Source organism: Diadema antillarum, unplaced genomic scaffold (assembly GCF_040938485.1).
Source record: "Diadema antillarum isolate AM-2024a unplaced genomic scaffold, OU_Dant_1.0 scf00000207, whole genome shotgun sequence".
NCBI lineage: Eukaryota > Metazoa > Echinodermata > Echinoidea > Diadematoida > Diadematidae > Diadema > Diadema antillarum.
In genome coordinates, this window is record NW_027271096.1 from 197,876 (window position 1) to 217,749 (window position 19,874).

Sequence of the window (19,874 nt, forward strand, 5' to 3'; positions counted from 1 at the left end):
GCAGGCGGCGGTGTTATCGGTCCATTAGGATCTGTATCGGATTAGGAGGAACCCTAATTGTCATGACTAAATATACTATAACAAAGATTATATACACTTCACATTTGATACATGTAAACCTGAAGATGACCTCAAGGGTCCTGAAGCTATGAATTTAACAGGGGTCCAGGGAGATGGATTGGATTTGGGAGGGGGAGACTATGGGATAGGGATAAGGGTGGAAAGCAGAGAAAGAGGGGGTGGGGGGGGGGGGGGGGGGGGGGCAAGCTTATTGCTCCTGCTGGGCAGCCGCCAAGTCCTGCTGCACCTGACTGAAGTCAAACTCTTCTCCAGTCGCCCGCTTGTAGAGCTCCAGGATATCGTCGCACGTCGTCTCAAAGTGGGTCGTGGGATCATAAGATTTGGTGATGAAAACCTGCCAGAGGGATAAAACAAGCAAAAATAACAAAACGAAACCATTTTTAGAAATGGGCACGCCTTAGAACTTTGTGCATCCTTGCACCGATGTTCAACATTCGGCAAGTCCACAATGACAGAATAATTTGGCAGGCACCAACGATAATACGGTTTCTTCAATGCAGTCTTTCTCAAACCTAAAACCTTTGCAGAGCATGTAAGGGTACCCACTTCAAACCTTACAATACTTGCTCCACATTCACACGATATACCGGCTCCTAGATTAAACACAAAAGTGAGGAACTGCCTTAATTTTTAGTTTGCACAAGGAGAGTGGGGGCAGTTCCAGTAATATGAGCAAACTTCAGGCAAAAACTACATTCATATTTTTGAAATTCAAAAGTATTATTTCCTGACTACTCCAACATATTCAAAATCTTTGTTTGCAAGCTAACTTCCCTGTCTCTACCATACCTCTCACGACAAAGCAAGCACTGCTACTAATGACTCATTAATTCAACAATAGTAAGTTGCAACCCTTACATATTCCGTACACTACAGAAAGGTTGAATGCCAGTCGTGCGAACAAAGTTATACAAATGCTATGATAGGACCAAAGCACTACACCAGGGTCCCATTTGATAAAAGATCTCAGAATGGCAATTCTTGCTAGATTAGCAGCTTCCCATAGCAACAGCCAATCAGCAAGCTGGATTTTTGTCAATACCAAGACACTTGCCATTCCAGCAAGAGTTGCTATCATAGCAACACTTCAAGAAATGGGGCCCTGGTGTCAGTGCTGCTGAATCTCTGATAGCAATGTGTGAACGCACAACATTCCTTCTCCCATGAGCTATGTCTGTTACACCAGTGGGGTCTGCTCCATAGGGCTGGACACTGTGTGAATGCAGTACTGTAAAAGCTGTTATTTTTGCAATTTACAACACCCAAAAATACCGCCACATCCTAGGGTATGTACTGTTATCTTTGTGCATTCAGTCGTATAGTAAGTGCATTTAGGGCCTACTGTAAAGTAGCGGAGCGAACAAACAGGCATTAAAAATGGTGCACTTACAATAGCCTTGGCGTCAAATCGCAAAAGCAATATCTCACAAAAATGTCTGTGACCTCCCCATTTGTGAAAATATCTACTTGCAAATATAACAGCTTTTACAGTATTGGAAAGAAACGTGTACAAAAGCTGATTCAGGCTACCTTGCTAGTGCTCCCGTCATCTGTGGGTACCATGATATCGGAAACCTCCACAAATTTCTTGTGGATGGGACCAAGGAGTTCCAGGCCGGGCTTGAGCTCCTCCTCAGGGTTACTTGTCTCAACCGTGGTGGCCACGAGGGCGATGTACCAGTCCTTGGCAGCAACATTGTGGGTGTATGACACACAGAGGACATAGATGTCTGCAAAGGAATGCAGAATGTGTGGACAACATAAAGGTAAAAGTGTTGGGACTACACCGCAACATCATTTCTCTCTATGTTTGCTTTTGTGTGTGTGTGTGTACTAGCTCTATTGGATAAAGAATCAAGTGGCAGCATTTGGATATTAAGTGTGCAATATAAACTTAAGGTCGTTGAACTCCCGTGCAGATCTTTGTCAAGCACAGAACTTCAAGATCACCTCAGGAGAAACTTCTTTTAACTCTTTATGTGCCACGTTCGCGCGGCCGACTCAATCGACGGAGCGCCAACTTTGCATATTCTGCTCAAACGCACAAACCCCATCGATAAATCGCCCAATGCCATAATACAATGAAAGCGTTTCTCGCGATTCCGAACTTCTCACATACAACTGAACTTTAAGTCGTAATTGACTAGAAAGCGGTGTTCCCTACTGGATTCGCGTGTAAATTTTAAGTTTCTATCACCGATTTGTGTGCAAAAGTCATGCCTTTACTGTAATGTACAATTGTAGCTACTGGGCATTTGAAAGAAAAACAATCATTTATAGATTTGTCATACAATTCACATCAAAGCAAAGCTTGGCATTTCCTCTACGACTTTGCTCACTGCATGTCTAATTCAACAGAAATTTATAAAAGTTACACAGATTTGAAAAACAGTATGTTTTCTCAAAGCATGATTACGTTGGTGTCTCAGAATGATGTGGCACACAGGGGGTTTCCACCATGGCACATAAAGAGTTAGTAGAGAATGCATGCACTTGTGAAATGGAAAATTTCAATTAGCACTCAGGGTGGACATATGTCCAGTCTAAAACCAATTTAGAACTAATGAATGAACAACTACTGTATACTCCATATATTTAGCGAGTCTAATTTTTCACGAATCGGACTTCACGACAATTTCGCGACTGGTTAAGTTTGCGATTGTGGAGTCCAGTACTGAACAGAGAAATGTATGCCTGCACGTCATATTCATGTCGGGAAAATAAAAACCTTGTGAAATATTTGGTGTATGCAGTACGTATCTCAGAGTATAATGATACTTCCCTTCCTTTCTCTTTATTGCCACTCAGTGAGTGGTGACTTGTATATTATATTCTTACAATGTCATATTGTTTAGACAATCATTTCTGAGGCCCTTGTCCTTGTCAAGCATTTGGTTATGATGATGGTCTCCTGAATTTCTGTACATCAAGAGTTGCCTAATTTGTCTTTGAACAATAGATATACTGTAACTTATGTTTGCATAAATGTATGCATAAAATTATTTGTGTATTTTCATTTTGTATTGTGTCAGAAAAATAAGGTTGGATATTTGAATTAATCATTTATTTGTTTTAATTGTCAGACTCAAATCATACAGTGCTCAATTAGTTTGTTCAATTGATCTTGTATTTCATTTATGTATGAAAAAGAAATTCAGAAATAAAATCGATCAATCAATCAATCAATCAATCAATCAATCAATCAATCAATCAATCAATCAATCAAAATTCTTTTGTCATGATGCATATCATTCTAAAATATAGAAGTCAAAAGATAATTTGTCTGAATGGGTCTAGGGCAATTACCCCCTGGGCAATTACCCTGGACCTTTCCCCTGGCCCTAATCCTAATCCTAATCCTGAACCTAATCTGAACCCTAACCCAAACTCCTAACCCTAAACCTAACCCTAATCTTTACTCTAATTTTACCACTAACCAGTATTTGGCCGGGGGGTAATTGCCCTCTGGGGGTAATTGCCCGGATACGGTCTGAATGAGTATGCTGTAGTTTTACAGGTATTATGTTCAACATATTTTTGAAATATGAGGATCAGAAGAATAAATTGTCTCGCAAGAATATTCAGTAAATGTTTGCGCAATATCTAATGGGTTGTTCTAATACCAGTCAGCATCTGGATAAACATGATCAAATTGCAGTAGAGCAATGCTATACCGGGTGTCCTAAAAAAAGCGGAACGGTGGATTTTCAGAACCTTGCGTTCTAAAAGTGATATATTTTTTGACATTATTAGAAAGAGCATCTTCAGCAGAAGACAATGATACCAAAATCATTAAATTTGGTGCAGAACTTTTTATTCCACACCCAATTCTGTAAATGCAGTCATTTTCAAATTTCGAATTCAAATGAGCGAAGGATTTGGGTGCGACACGCGTTCCATACGGTGTATTGTGTAAGCCCGTTGATCCATGTCAACAACAGATACAGCTTTCACATTGGGCACACACACACACACACACACACACACTGTTTTTTCCTGGCCCGCGCCCAATGTGAAAGCTGTATCTTTTGTTGACATGGATCAACGGGCTTACACAATACACCATATGTGGAACGCGTGTCGCACCCAAATCCTTCGTTCATACGTCGCAAAAATCCAGCGAAATTTGAAAATGACTGCATTTACAGAATTTGGCGTAGAATAAACAGCTCTCCACCAAATTTAATGATGTTGGTACCATTGTCTTCTGCGGAAGATGCTCTTTCTAATGATGTTATAAAACATATCACTTTTAGAACGCAAGGTACTGAAAATCCACCGTTCCGCTTTTTTTGGGACACCCGGTATAATGTGGGTTGGTCACATAACAGGTACGGACTAGATAAACATGATTACATGAAAGAACATGATTTGGAAGGGTTTCCTAAGGCCAGTACATGCTGGGATGTTCTTCCATGGGGTAACATTTCCATGTAAACAAGTAGCAAAAGATAAATGATCATAGTACGATCTCTTGAGCAATCAATGGAGTCTGTTTGTGCATACCATACAGTGCTCAAAAACTGAGCAACTGCTACTTTGCAGCACTTATAGACCGATTCGGGTTCGTTGAGGGCAGCAGACATTTCATGGCACTGGGCGCAGCCATAGTGGGTGTCTCAGCTGACCCCCCCTGCTCTCCCCCACCCCGGGCAACATGTTTATCACGCACTCGTAACAAAGGTTCGCGCACTCAGTACGAGACGCCTATTGGCTAAAACGACCATGCATCAGTTTTTTATTCCGCACGCGGAAGGGGGTGATGGAGAGGGGAGGGGGGGTCGGCTGAGACATCTCGTTAATGGCGCTGCCCATGCCAAAAATACACATAGCGCGTCCTCGGTCTATAGAAATGTGATTATGGAAAGCAGTGCTTAAAGAATTGGGAGGGCAATGCATGCAGAAGGCACAAAAAGATGTGTTGTGCATGCTGTAGGCTTGGTAGTGATGATGCAAAATTGGCTACCACAGAAAATTCAAACTGAAGGTCTACATTCTCAAAGAACTTTGACTATGGTAACACATATGTATAATATAACAGGTGACTTTTTGTTGTTGGGAATATACAAACTGTTGTCATCTCGGGGACTGGAATGCACTTTTCTTTTTCTTTTTTTCTTTCTAAACTATTCATTCTCTTTTTCTTTCTTTTTTCATTTTTCTTTCTAAACTATTTCATTCTAAACTATGTATGTGAGCTCACAGGGAAGTTTGTTTGTTTCGAATGAGTACTCAAAAGTGTCATGTCAGACATCACGTACCAAATACAAAGCATCCAAAGAGAATTTGTCTCAGAAGAGCTTACTGTGGATTCATGTGCATCACACCCTGGCTCAAACACCAGTTTTTTATTCTGCGGGGCTCCATTGCATAAAACTACGGTATCTTTTCAATCCATGGTAACTCTACACTGCATGGAGATCATTAGTGATTTTTCTTGGCTTTAATTGGCTGCGGAACAGTGTTGCCATGGTGGCTACCATTGATTGCAGAGTTACCATTCCTTGTAGAGTTACTATAGTTTTTATCAACGGGGCTCTGATGTGACTGCCCCCTCACCTGACTTGCGTCCAATCTGGTTCTGGGGGATGATGATCTGGCAGGAGGTGGCGTTGTTCACGTTGGGGATGGGCTGCTTCAGGAGGCAGATGGCCCGCACCACCTGACCATCCTTCCTCACCTTGTCGGGGAAGTAGGAGGGGTCGGCAATCACCATCTTGCAGCGGGCCGTCTCCCCTTGCGACGTGACGCCGCACACAGCGCCATTCTCGTCGTACTCGATCTTCTCGATGGGCTTGTCCAGCATGTAGGTGCCGCCGTATATAGCCGACAACCTGTTATGAAGTATTTGATATTGTATATTAATATGTTTCAGTATCACATGCACTTTGTAATATGTCTTTGGGTGTACTAGTAATGTATTCTTTGTATATTTGTTGTAACATCCAATGCACGCAGAATTTTCTTTGCAGATAATGAAGTAATCAATCAAAACATCGGCACATTAGAGAGCTGTGTAATACCCAGGGAGGAATGGAGAAAATGAAGCTTGCAGAGGAAATGTGAAAACATAGCAGAGCACTTGATTGAGATCATTTTAAGTGTCATGTGAGAAACAGCAGTTTACAGGTCTGTGATGAATCCCACTATGGCAGTGTTCACCACACTCTAGCAGTGGAAGAAATATGATAAGGGCCCCCGTTTCATAAAACTTGTTATCAGTGACAAGCTGTCATAGTTGTGACAAGCTACTGAAATCCATGCATCTGATTGGCTGAGAGCAAATTTGTCATAGATATGTGGCAGTTGTCACTGATAACAAGTTTTATGAAATGGGGCCCAGGCTGAGGTGAGGGAGAAATAGTGACAGAAAAAATCAAAACTGATTGGCTTTGATGCCTGTCTTCATAATTGAAGAGACAGATGGTCATGTTGAAGGCAGACAGTTGAATATAATCAGATTGAAATTAAGAGAGACAGGAGGAGCGGTCAGACTGGCAAAAGATCGAGAAGTTAAAGATCGCGAGGTCTTCTCGATCTTTTGTCGTGCGGTCAAACTGGCAACCAAACTTCTCGATCTCTGGATCGAGAAGTTTGGGTCATCAGTGCACATGTGCAAAAAAAAGAAGAAGAAAGAGCACGACTTCCGATGGCTAGTGATTGTGACGTAACAATGCACACCTGTACATGACAATGGCCTCATGCTTCAGAGACACTGCCCGCAAGCAGGTGGTTGACTGGTCACGTGAAATTGCGAAGTTTGAGTTTCTCGCGGTCACACTGGCAAAAGATCAAGAAGTTTGGAGGGGGTGGGGGAAGAATCCCTAGTTGATGTAGGAAGTTTTTTGTGCTTGGCAGGATGCTAAAAATGAAGTTTGTGTGCTTTTATTTCCGCAGAATGAAGACAGTAATCAGTGGAACATATGACAAGCAAAATTATTTGCTTGCTTCTATTTAGACGTTAGTTTCTGGTCACACAAAAATTTTCACACTGCAAAAATTTCCACTTTTTACAGTAATCTAATTACTGCAGTCAATGGAATTGTATTGCACTTTAAAAGGTTGTTTTTGAATTTGATGTTGTCATTTTTGTTTTGTTTGATTTGTCTTTTTTTTTGGGGGGGGGGGGGGGGGGGGAGGGAGAGAGTATTTTTGTAACCAACCCAGGCAAGGGAGACTCACCTGGCAAATCCCTGGGGGAGTTCTCCGAGACCGTAGAGTGGGTACAGGTAGGGAGAAGTTCCATAGGTGCTCAGGGATTCGAAGTAGAGACGGCACCGCTTGATGAAGTCCAAGCATGGTTGCTTCAAGTATCTGACAAGTGAGCAAGAAAAAAAGTGTAGTAGAACACCACCATTGCAACGTCCACATAATGAATAATTTTGTCATGAATATGCATATTTCCAAGACAGTAACGTAAACCGACAAACTGAAAATCAAATATAGCATGATCATAAATATGAAGGGTACAGCATTTAAAATGTAAATATTACATCTAATACTATACAATGTGGGAACCTTTACTATCAACTTTCTGGTCATCTCTGCGTGTCAAGGAATGCATTACATAAAACAGATGAAAGTAGTGGAATAAAACCAAATGAGGGATTCTAACCCTTTGATCGGGGGGGGGGGGGGGGGGGTCGACAACTGCTATTATTAAGCAAAACTACACAGTAGCGATCATAGAAGGACTGATGACGAGAGGATACCTGTATGCAACATCTGTACCTTTTTTTTTTCTTTTTTCTTTTTTTCTTTTTTAGGAAAGTCGATGTTGAGTTATCAACTAACTTTTGCAGGAAGCAAATTTGTTCGACTTTGCCTAAATAACTACTTCATTGGTGAGTCTACACTTTTGATGGAGAAAGCAGGAATGTTGACCTTTTGAATGACATTGTAGTATTCTGAGGGCTAAAAAAAAGCATATCTCTATAAGAAAAATAGTATTTTTACCTTTCATGTGATGGACATGTGTGGTAATACAATTTGGGGAAAACAATAGTTTCCATGAAATCTGCAGTATTTCTGGTGAAAAAAAAAATTACAGTTGGCATTTCTATGTCACATTGTGGTGTGTTTACTTTATTTGCTTCTGTATAGAGCTTGTTCCAAATGAGTTTGAATTTGAAAAATGGTTCATTTGCAGGGCAACTGCAGAAGAAATGAAATGATGGTAAGCATGCACCCACAAAACTACAGGTATTTCCTCTGAGGAACTTCCCAATAAGGATTATATGCACTGACTGAAGTAAAGACACTACCACTGCTGCCTATGGGTTCAAATCAGGCACCCCAGGATTGCGTCTAAAACCCCAAAGTTGAGCCAAATCTGCTCCTCTGAACCATTTTGTACTTAACTAAACATTTTTGTACGTTAAATAATTGTGCCGCCAGCACACTGATGACTGCTGATATGCCAGTACACCTGAACCCACAAGACGAAGTGCGCGATAACATGTTTACCAGTGTGAGGCAACGTGCGGCCAATAAAAATCAACACACAGCTCTCGACCAATGAGCTCGCAGGATTTTCGCTACCCATTCTATAATCATCGATAGCATGTGTAAAATGCAATTAATATCGGCCTGAGGGTCAACATGTGTATAAATATGTCCACTGCATGCATGCAGTACAACACTGCATGATCGTCAAACATGCAACCAAATGACAAACAACAAACAACAGAGCTAGAGGAATATTCATGTAGGTAAAAACATCTTGTAATTATTTCCAAAAGATGTGTTCGAGGATATAAAACAATCGTATCATGCACTATATCGAGCCTCTGGTAAATTTATGGATTTATTATTGCACTATATTCTTCAGGGCTGCGCCCCTCAGAAAATAGTGCTATTCCTGTCATCTCGGAATCCACAACTTCAACTAGGGGCTCTCAGTGCATGGCAAATTAGGCTGCTTACTCGTCATCCCTATAGAGTGCTATTGCGTGGCCAGCGAAGTCTTGTGTGTTACTATCCAGATTATACTTGGCAAAGACCTCCGTCATGGTAGTCTTGTTGGGATCTATGCCACTCCAGGTCTTTGGGTTCCCTTCCTCAAAGTTATTCATGAAGCTGAGGAAGCTTTTGAAGCGTCTCTTTTCAAATATGCCCATGAGTGCTGCAGTTGAGAAAGTCAGAGAGATTGATGAACAGTTTTGCTCAAAAGCAAAAAAAACAAAACAAAACAAAACAAAACAAAAACGTGAAGTATTGGGCCAGATGCATAAACGCTAGCAATTGCTTGTGCTAGCCTTTTACTCGAATCCGTATGCATAAAAACAAGCAATTGCTTGCGAGCAGAAGCTTTTGCTAGCAAGCACAAGCAATTGCTTGCTGCTCACACAAAACTAATTTTTAACACAAAGGAATGCCACTTTTCACTTTTGAAAGAAAGCCGTAAAATGCTAAATTTAGATGAAACTACAAATAATGATATGAACATTGAACCAACACAGTTTGACATCAATGCTGGATAACAGAGAGCTTTGTGGTCACAGGTAAAGTGTTGAGAATCCAAAATTGTCAGGAGTTCCTGAGATATATAACATCGCAGGTTTTGCTAAATATTGAAGTCACACAAGAGCTACTGTAAAAGTGGAAATTTTACCGGTGTTGAAATTTTCACGCATTTCATGCAACCAGAAACTAGTGCGAAAATAAAAGCATGGGAATATTTTTGCTTGCCATAGGTTCCTGTACTTTACTGTCTTGCTTCCGCGGAATTAAAAATACATGAAACTCTTATTGGGTCGAGCGCAAAAAATAAGTCATGCGAAAATATCCACTTTTAGAGTATCATCTGGATACCAGCCATTCACTTTTTCTTTCCCAGTTGTACTTGATGTGTAATGGTATTGTATGTTAAAAACTACATGTGTGCATGAAGAAGTACTTGTGATATTTCTAGCAAGAAATTTAGACACTCAATGTTAACCTGTTAATTAACAGACATTTCAAGATTGGTTGAATTTTATGAAAATCAACATTATTTATCGCAATGAGAAATTAACGGTACATTCAAACTTTGGTCTTCCTCTTCAACAAAACAAAAATAAATCCTTCAATTGGGGCATATCTGCTCAGTCATACACATCATGAGATTCAGTGAGACATGTGGAGGCATTCAAGATATGGATCAGACAGTAAGGGTCATCGTAAGTGACCTTTGGACTCTCTCTCCTCTCTATCTCCTCTCTATCTACATTGGTCATAAAATCACATCAGTAACATGTCATGCACATAATTATGATGAAAATTGAGTTGGGGACTCCTAAAGTTGCTCTGATTACCAGGTAGGTGGACAATTGGACAGTGGGACAACCCATAAACTAATTGCTTAATCTAACCTACAGACCCAAAACAGAAAAAAAAAAAAACCTTTCTGAAACTATATTGCACAGGAAGTGTAGAGACTAGAGTGAACTATAATTTTTCTCCTTTTTTTCCCCGACTGAACTCCTGTATACCTACTTTTGAGTGAATTTACACAATGTCTTTAAATTTTGAATTCAGACTAACACAAACTAATAATAAATGTTGGTGCAATGTGTCCTCCAGTATTTCTGTAAAACTTGAGTTCTAAAGTGCTGTGGCATCTTCACTGCGTAACACTGTCAACAGAGTGACCATAAGAGGATTAGCAACAACAACAACAACAAAACTCAGGACAATCTGGAGACTATCACTGACAGCATTGATGGTTCTCACAGACAAACTTGTGACTCAATGCTCACATGGCTTGGATAATTGATGACCACTTATTAGGGAGCTTTAGATTTTAGATGCGCGGACGTTCAAAGGGAAAAAACATGGTCTGAGCGTGCGCAGTAGTGCACGTCAAGCTACAGCGCACGCTCAGACCATGTTTTTTTCCCTTTGAACGTCCGCACGTCTAAAATCTAAAGCTCCCTATTATCAAAATCAGTCTACTACAAGGACAGTGAGAGAGAAAACGCATTACTCAAAATGGAGATGTATGGAAACAGTATACTCACAAGTGGCGAGGGCCTCCTTCTCCGAAGCGGGCACCTTGTGTATCTTCCCTCCCTTCTTGTACACATAGCTGCCAGCCACAGACTTGAATTCCAGGTAGCGGGTGACCCCAGAATGAATCAGGAGTTTGACCAGTTGACCTGAGGGATGAAAAGTGATATAGCAGCAAAATAAAACTTGTCCGCATAGGCATCCATGAATCAAACATTATAATTCCCCCAAAAGGAAAGCATGTGCTCAAGACCTTACACATGGTAGCTACCTACATATAAAGGTATGTATAATTTCATCCCACTGACAGTACTGTATGCACCATATACATCTATTTTGTAAGTATAGTATTTTGCCATATAGGATTAGTAAGAATATTTTGCGAGTCCTTGAATTCAAAATCGAGAACCACAGCTACTGCAATAAGAAATATGCACCATCCTTTGTATGAAGTAAAATTTAGTGATTTCTCACCTTGGAGAAAGCATACAGTATACATAAGTGTTACATCTCGCTGAATTTGTTTTTTGTATTTTTTTTGGGGGGGGGGAGGGGTAGTAGGTTATTGTAGTTTCGCAAATATCAGTAAACTCACAAAATTTGTGAAAAGAAAAGAATTATGAAATATATTGCATATACAGTACTTCACTGTGTGAAGCAGCCAAAGGCTGTCAACTTAACTCTAAAGTAGTTGGCATGTTTCTGCGAGAGTTTTGGTCAACAAAAACCTTCTCTCTTTCATAGGATACACATTGCCCTTGAAAGTGCACTTCGCAGTTTTGTTGGTACATTGTTATATTCTACACTACACTGCTTTATACTCTGCGTCCTAATAAAGTCTGTGCAAAGTACAGATCTGTACATACTTCTCCACTACATGTACAAGTATACCACAGTAGAACTGAATGAGACATACAGTATCTATAGTCCTTCACTTCACTATAGATTCATATCCAAAGCACTTGATTCACACTTGATTAAAGAGGCTGTAATTGCGGACCACTCATTGTTGCAGATACATGTAACATGAGAAGGCTGCTGTATTAAAAATGAGGGATACGTATCACAGAATCAATCTTAGATGCATAATGTGCAACTTTGTGCAGCTTTTGTACAGGTGTGTGAGAATGCCCCTGCACGATGGATTCTGTAGCTACACCACATTTTTGCTTTGCTATCACTTGTGTGACTTTCCTCACCTCTGGAATTGTCATTTTGCAATTTACGGCACACATTACACATACTCGCGCTTCTACAGTGTGGCAAAGAAAGTGATCCCGAGATGGCTGAGACATTTCACACATGGACTACCTGTGGCAAACTTTCCACTTAAGTCTCAGCACTTGCATGTATTTGCAGTCAGACTGCCCCAAACAGGCATCAGTACAGAGATCTATTAACGGCCTATTAGCACTGACACAAGAATGCAAGGCATACCTGATCTTCATACGTCATTTACATACTTTGCCTGAATGTCAACATCTCACAGTTTCACTTTTGATGTCATTCATCTTGAGAGCAGTGGCAGGTATATAGGGCATTTCGAAATAACAGAACTTCAGGTAATTACAGTTTGGCGAGTGTAGTGCATTACCACTAGTTTACAATATCCTAAATCAGATACAATGTATAGTATGAGCTTCCATATTGATTGCAGATATGAATTGTGATGGATGACAGTGAGATCATGCTTCTGCAGGGCCTATTAAATATGAGTAGGCTCAATTCTTTAATTCGATTCCAACTATTCCACTTATGTCAACAAACAATTTATCTATGTGATACACTCTCCAAACTAAAAAACTACAAAGAGTTGCTACAAAACAGCATGAAAATTGATTACAAAATGTTATAATCTTCCCATAAAGGGGGGGGGGGCGATGGTTACGACTGTGAATACCTACATGTAGTCTCACATATTTTTTTCTAATGGTTTGCTTGTTTTCAACGCCTGCCTCTACAGTTTGCTTTCCCACTTTATCTTTTCGTGGCACACGGAATTGTTGTAAATTTATAGTGTATCTGCTTCATGGCACATTTTGTTGAGAAGCTTTTTCAAATTAGTCAGCATGAAGAGGTACAGAAGACACCTGGTAGACAATAATTACCTGAGGCCATCAGAAACTTGGGGCACAGATCCACATTCCAGTCCCGACCCCTGCCGTAGATTTTTTCGTCTGCTTCCCCACCGTCCTTGAACTTTGAAAACAACTGCAAACGCAACATGCACAGACCACAATTTCAAGCTCAAAATGTGTGGAACCCTTGCATAGCTCTGGAAGTCCACCAGAAGACACAGGAAGGCTACAAAGCATAATGCGCACTCATTTGACAATAAAATGAATAAATAGGCACGTTTTGTTTTCTTTTTTCAAAAACGAACTATTAGACACATACATACAGTGTACACAAGACCAACAACGGATTATGATACTGTATCCTGATATTACCATTTGCCAGATTAACTAACTAACCCACTATCCATTCATACACTCGTACATTTTTGCTGAAATATTTGTAGCACTTTTTTCATATTTGCTCCATCTATACTATCCAACATTCAAAGATTAGTGCAATCTGGAAGGAAGCACAAAATTTCTCTAAAGATTGTTTCCTTCAAATTGTGTTTCATCAGCAAAGCATTCATTGTGTTGAAAGAGAGGGGAACAATATTTACTCGAAATTGACAAGAAATGTTAAAGGTCATGCAGGACCCCACTGTTACATGTGACCTGCAGCCAAAGTACAGAAATGAATCTGATCAAATCGAAGACTACAACTGAAGGATCTGACAGAAGTCTGTGACAAATATCATATAATCAAACAATCATCCAATTATCAGTCTCATTTTGCTAAAGGAAGCTTCATTATTTGTGCATTCATGTACAAATAGTTACACTTGGTTTTTTCACATACATTGTAACAGAACATTTGCTAATTGTTGCAGCTAAAGATCAGATGTACAGATACTGACCATAAGCAATGATTTGTTCAAGCCACTATATCACTGCTTTGGGCCTTTGTAAACTATTTTCAAAATCCAATGAGCACGGTGGAACAAAATCATGTCTCACAATATTCTTTGATACACACCCAAAAGATAGTCAATGAGTTGAAAAACATTACTATGTAACAATAAGAATTTCTGTGATATTCTGAGACAGCCCATTGACAGGCATGGTACTGTAAAACGAGAAATGTTCGCGTGCATTTTAATTTCGCGAAATTAAAATGCATGTGTACTTGTCTACACTCTACACATGCATTGAATGCCAGTGGCAGTTCACGAAAATTTGGTTAAGTGTACACTCCCTCTCTAACTAGTGACAAGAATGAAATACTGTGCTGTTCATCGGAAAGTTGTAAATCACCTGACTTACTAGGGTGTGCAAGGTGCTTGTCTTGACATAACATGTATTGTTCATACAATGCTTCTTGTGAAAATGATTTACAGTGGCCATGAATGGATTGATGGCAAAAGGGTGCTCCGTCTAACACAATAGGCCATCTAACTTGGGTGATGATCTACATGTACGATCTGGTAATAACCTTTAGGTACTCCAAAAATAGAACTACAACAATTTAGATTAAAAAGACATTCCTAAATGACAGCTCTAGCATCAGCTGTCTTGACATTGCTGGCTTTCAATTCACATTAGAGATCTATGCATGCAATACGTCCAAAATATGATCGGTTTTTCATAGACTGACAAAATGTCAAACAATTTTCTCTGCTCTGGAAGATGAATAGCGATCAAATGCAATACCGGTACTACACAACACTGCAGCAGAGTTATGAGAAATTGGAGTCCTTCACCAGAAACAGGAAATTTTCAGCCATTTGCATAAAATAGATGATTATGACATCACAGACTTCAAAGTCATGTGACCCTCATAAAGATGTCACATGCCAAAACCTTTCGATATCTACTACATTTCCCTCAACTTTCCACTTCTCTCTTGCTTCAAATTAACCCTCCATGAATTTCTCAGGGTGCAAAAATACATTTAACTCTCTTATGGCCATCAGCAAATGGTATTCTGAGGTGGCGGGGCTGAAAGGGTTAAAACATCTTGACATACAACCCATGTACTGTAAAGCAAGATATATTCGCGGCATGAAAATTTTAGTGAATTGGAGCTGATGGCCTTTTTTGGTGCATGAAAATTTTGCGAATTGCCACTGCCATTCAATGCATTTAGTGTAGACAAGAACTTCTGCCTGCATTTCGATTTTGCGAATCTTGGCTCTCACGAAATTGACGAAATTAAAATGCACACAGTACGAACATTTCTGGTTTTACAGTACCTGGAAAGGATACTCACTTCTGATAGGGGAGTCATTGAAGCGCTGGCACCTCCGTAGTACTTCTCTCGATCCATGTGCAACACCTTCCTCTTGGACACCGAGAGAACGCCGCTCAGGACGCATTCCTAAATAGAAGTAACCAACAAAATATGTGACCCGTGACAACGGTTTCAGCGTTTGGGGAATGCTTTGTCCACGCGTGCACGATTACATGCTCCATTGTTCTTGCTATAGTGGTTTACATACGCTCGCTCTGGAGTGCGTGCTCTTCGTTTGGCTTTCTATCCAAACTATTCTACCGCAATGTTCGACAATGGAAGTGAAACAAAAATCATGTAGCATGACATTATCGTGTGAAAAGAAAACTAGATATTCTCAAATCTGTCTACTTGTACAAGTAGTAAAAATTATGTTGGCAGACTGACTCAATGGAAGGTAGATGAGAGGAAAGGAGCGGTCACATGTGACTAATTATATTCAAATACTACACGTCAAGATCACACCAAACTAACAAGTCGTGTTTGCTTGTTTATTTGTTTTAATTTAATTAGCACCACCGAATAAAGCAACATATGCATGTCTTGTAAAAGCAAAACAAACAGGAAGCGTGACCCTTGCCCAGCACTAGCAATTTTCTGCCTTCAAAAGGGTCGCCAATGATAAAGACAAATCAACCACCATGAAAACGCGATTTGTATATGTGTGGATTCGCCACCGCTCCTGTTACATGCATACGGTCATGGTGCGTGGATGCCATTACGTAATGCGTGCACCATACACACGTACATGTCCACCATACGTGCAATTATCGTATTCGCCATCTTGAAAAACGTACTGTAAACAAACCCGAGCGAAACGCATTGTTTTTCGGCTCCATACGCTGAGCTCCGAGGAAGGTGCCCGGGAAATTTGACTCTCTCAGTGAGCCAATCAGAAGGCGATGTGGTTGCTAGAGGCGGAGCTTAACATCGATTGGCACTATCGTACGGAAGGGTGATTCTCCCCTCGCATCGCCGTTCGGACATTGTCTTTGAGAAAGAGGTAAATCTTCAAAGCCTGTTTTCTCTCAATTTTGTCAGGCTAACAACTTAAAAAGTGCATTTCATTTCTCTTTCTATGCCCACTTATGGTGCCGAAGAATACAAGTGTTTTATAACAATGCAAAGCTTATGAAATGGGCAATGTGATTCAGTGAAAAAATGAATTTTCAAAATTCCTGACTTTTGCCTGAAACCGTTGTCGCCAGTCACATATAATAACAATAAAACTCATTACAATGATAAGTATATGAATGACGACTTTGATGAGGACAGTGATGATGATGAAAATCATAGTAGCGATAAAAGTAAAAAAAGAATATGAAACACATTGCTCTTTATGGGAATATCAAATAAATCAGACCTGTTTCATTATCATCATTATGATTACTATTATTACTACTACTACGATGACGACAGCAACAACTACAGAAAAGTTGTCAGCTTTTTTCAAGGGGACGCATTTTGACTCTGATGCAACATGCAAGGGAGCGAAGTGACCGAACGAGTGAGCAGATTGGGTCTGGGAGGGGGGTGTTCCCCCTCCGAGACTATGGAGATTTTTTTTGTTTTGGGATGTGAAATTGTGCGATCTGGTGCATACTTGATAGAGTATTTTAACATTACCCTAAGAAGACATTATTTTGTATTTAATTTAGTATTGGGTACTAATTGTAACAGGAAGTTTACATGTGCTTAATGTATGGTACTGAAAATTAGCCATGGTTTAATTAAACACACACAGCAACAAAAACTTCTGCAGCTCATCTTGCTCTGCGTCTTGCAAAGACTGCTGAAAGACTTTCTCTGCAGCATCCATTGCCATTCAGTAGCCAAGTGAAACATGGCATACAAAATACCAGTATGCAGCGGCATCGATCTGTTTTCATGATTGGGGGTTCGCCAAAATTTGGAGTTGGAATATCTGTGCGAGGGAGTGGAGCGACTAAGCGGGGAGAGGGTGTGAGAGGGGGTATCCCCCATCCGTTATACCCCCCTCAGACACCAGGGAGATTTTGCAGTTTCAGACCTGAAATTCAGCGTTCTGGTGCAAACTTTTGGGCAAAATTTTTGTCTTTTTTTCCTATCAAAAAAAGTAGGAAAAAGAGATATTAACAGATTTATACTAATTGACTAACTCGCGGCATCTCAGCTCTTGTTCCGCATGTGCGACATCACTGTGTTGGCCTATAGAGATACATGGAAGTTGACAGGGGAGGGTGTGGGAATGGGTAGCCCCCCCCTCCCCCCCCCCCCCACACACACACGGAGCTTTTACATTTTCAAGAATTTAAATAGAACGATCCGATGCCCACTTGTGTGAGATATTCAGAAAATCTGTCAGTTCCCAAATGTGCCAAATCTAATTCTGTGGATAGGAACCGAGCGGGAGAAAGGTAAATCAGAGTACATGTATGAGGGAACTTTTGAATATATCTGAATTGAAGTGACATATTTCATGCAAATTTTTTGATGAAATATTCTGAAATTTGTCAATCCCCCAGTGTGCTAAGTGTATGGAAGGGGGCTTACACGTAACACAGGAGGGTGTATCACCCTCCCACATGACAGAGATTTTGCATTTTCAGAATTGAAATTCAACAATACGTTGCACAATGGGTAAAACATTTGGAGTTTTCTATCAACAAGGCAAGAAAGTTGTCCCTATTTGGGGAATTATTGGGGAACAAAATCACGTTTGCCCCATTGTCCTCCAGGATTGATGCCCCTGCATACGAGGGAGGTTTAAATAGCATTTTAAGAATTCAAATGAAAATATCTCGTAAACACATTTTTTATGGAATTTGTGAAGCTGTCAATCCCCCAAGACTTTTACGCCCGAATTCACAAAGATGGTACAATTGAAACCATGGTTTAAACCATGGACAATTTGTATGGAGCACCAAGTGTCACATGGCTTATTTTGTTTCGAAATCAGTCATTTCGTCGACGAAAACGAAATGAACATTTCGCCAACAAAATGACCGATTTCGAAACGAAACAGGCCATGCGACACTTGGTGCTCCATACAAATTGTCCATGGTTTAAACCATGGTTTCAATTGCACCACGACACCTTCGTGAATTCAGGCCTTAGTGTACTAATAGTATCAAGGGAAACCAAGCAGGGAAAGGGTTAACTGAAAGGAGATGATTATCCCCCCTCCCGTACATCCAACGGAATTTTTGAATTTTTTTTTTGAAGTGAAGTGACATATCTGGTGCACACTTTAACTATGATGAAACATTTATAAATCTGCCAATCTAAAAGTGTCTCAAGTCTATGGAAAAAGAATCAAATGGCAGAAGGTGTGGGAGGGGGTATTTCCTTCTCATGGTAGAGAGTTTGCATTTTTAGAATTGAAATTCATCAATCTGGCGCACACTTTGGGTGAAATATTAGTAGTTTTCTATCAAAAAAGCAAAAAAATCTTCTCATATCAAGAATTATGGGGGGGGGGGCAAAATGTTTGCCCCCCCCCCTATATTTTCATGGGGGAGGGGGAAACTGCCCCCCCTTCTGCGGATCAAGCCGCAGAAAAAAGCACCGAAAATTTCGAGTCGGATCAGGCGGACAGGTGTGGCAGCTGTGCATTGAACGAACCCGCTACCATCCGTGATTCAGTGGGTCAGTGCACATCAGTTGATTAAAACTTGAATTTCGTCAAAACAAATTGATTTTTTCTTCTTCTCATCTTGGAGAGTGGACATGTGTGTGTCACAAAAAATCACAGTACAAACTTGCGACCATATCAGATGTGAGATGGATAAGAAGTGAAGAGGAGGCCTCATGAGCTGAGCACTGCAGGGAGGGGGCCTCTTGAGGTGCTCATGAGGGGGAAGGTGCCTCATGAGGAGAATGCCTCAAGAGCGGATTTACAAAAGATACACAATACATCTAACATCTGACAATGTAAATTTATCTTTGTTCTTTTTCTAGACTATTTCATTTTGCTTATGAACTGAAATACCAGTACCACTCCCTGGCTCTGAACTCCAACCAGAAGAGTCTGGATACATTTCATTATATTTTCGGACAAGAGCAGTAAGTATCTGACCAGTGATTCCGCTCAGAAATAACACCAAACATACGTAAAACACACAGCTGCAACGTTACATGTTGCCGTTGGCACAATACTAATTATAAAGTATATTAAAACACTACTTGCAGAAGCGCATTCATTCATTAGGCAGATAGTCACATCGCATCGACACGGCCATTGGATCAGCATTGAATATCCGCCCATCTCAGGTAGTTGTCACGTTACAACCTGTTAAAATTAGATCGTTAGGGTAAAAGTACCTTCAGACCGGTTCCTAAAATGATAACATCGTATTCTTCATCCATAGTGGCGATGAAACGTAGATAAGCACGATGAAATCAGAACAAATTCAAGCGATATTTGACTCTTCTCTGGCTCTGTTCGGTGTGCCGTATTGTTTCGACAGGTCTCGAGA

At 40.4% G+C, this 19,874-nt stretch overlaps 1 protein-coding gene across 1 annotated transcript; it reads right to left on the minus strand.

The window, feature by feature from the left end:
• Nucleotides 1–262: 262 nt before the first annotated feature.
• Nucleotides 263–19,874, minus strand: LOC139724104 (rab GDP dissociation inhibitor beta-like). Its single transcript, XM_071635302.1, has 9 exons — nt 19,720–19,874; nt 15,397–15,504; nt 13,179–13,281; nt 11,082–11,219; nt 9,007–9,205; nt 7,264–7,395; nt 5,641–5,915; nt 1,612–1,811; nt 263–415 (listed from the first exon to the last, which is right to left on the minus strand). The coding sequence occupies exons 1-9, from the start codon at nt 19,762–19,764 to the stop codon at nt 269–271; spliced, it is 1,347 nt and encodes a 448-aa protein (XP_071491403.1). The 5' UTR covers nt 19,765–19,874; the 3' UTR covers nt 263–268.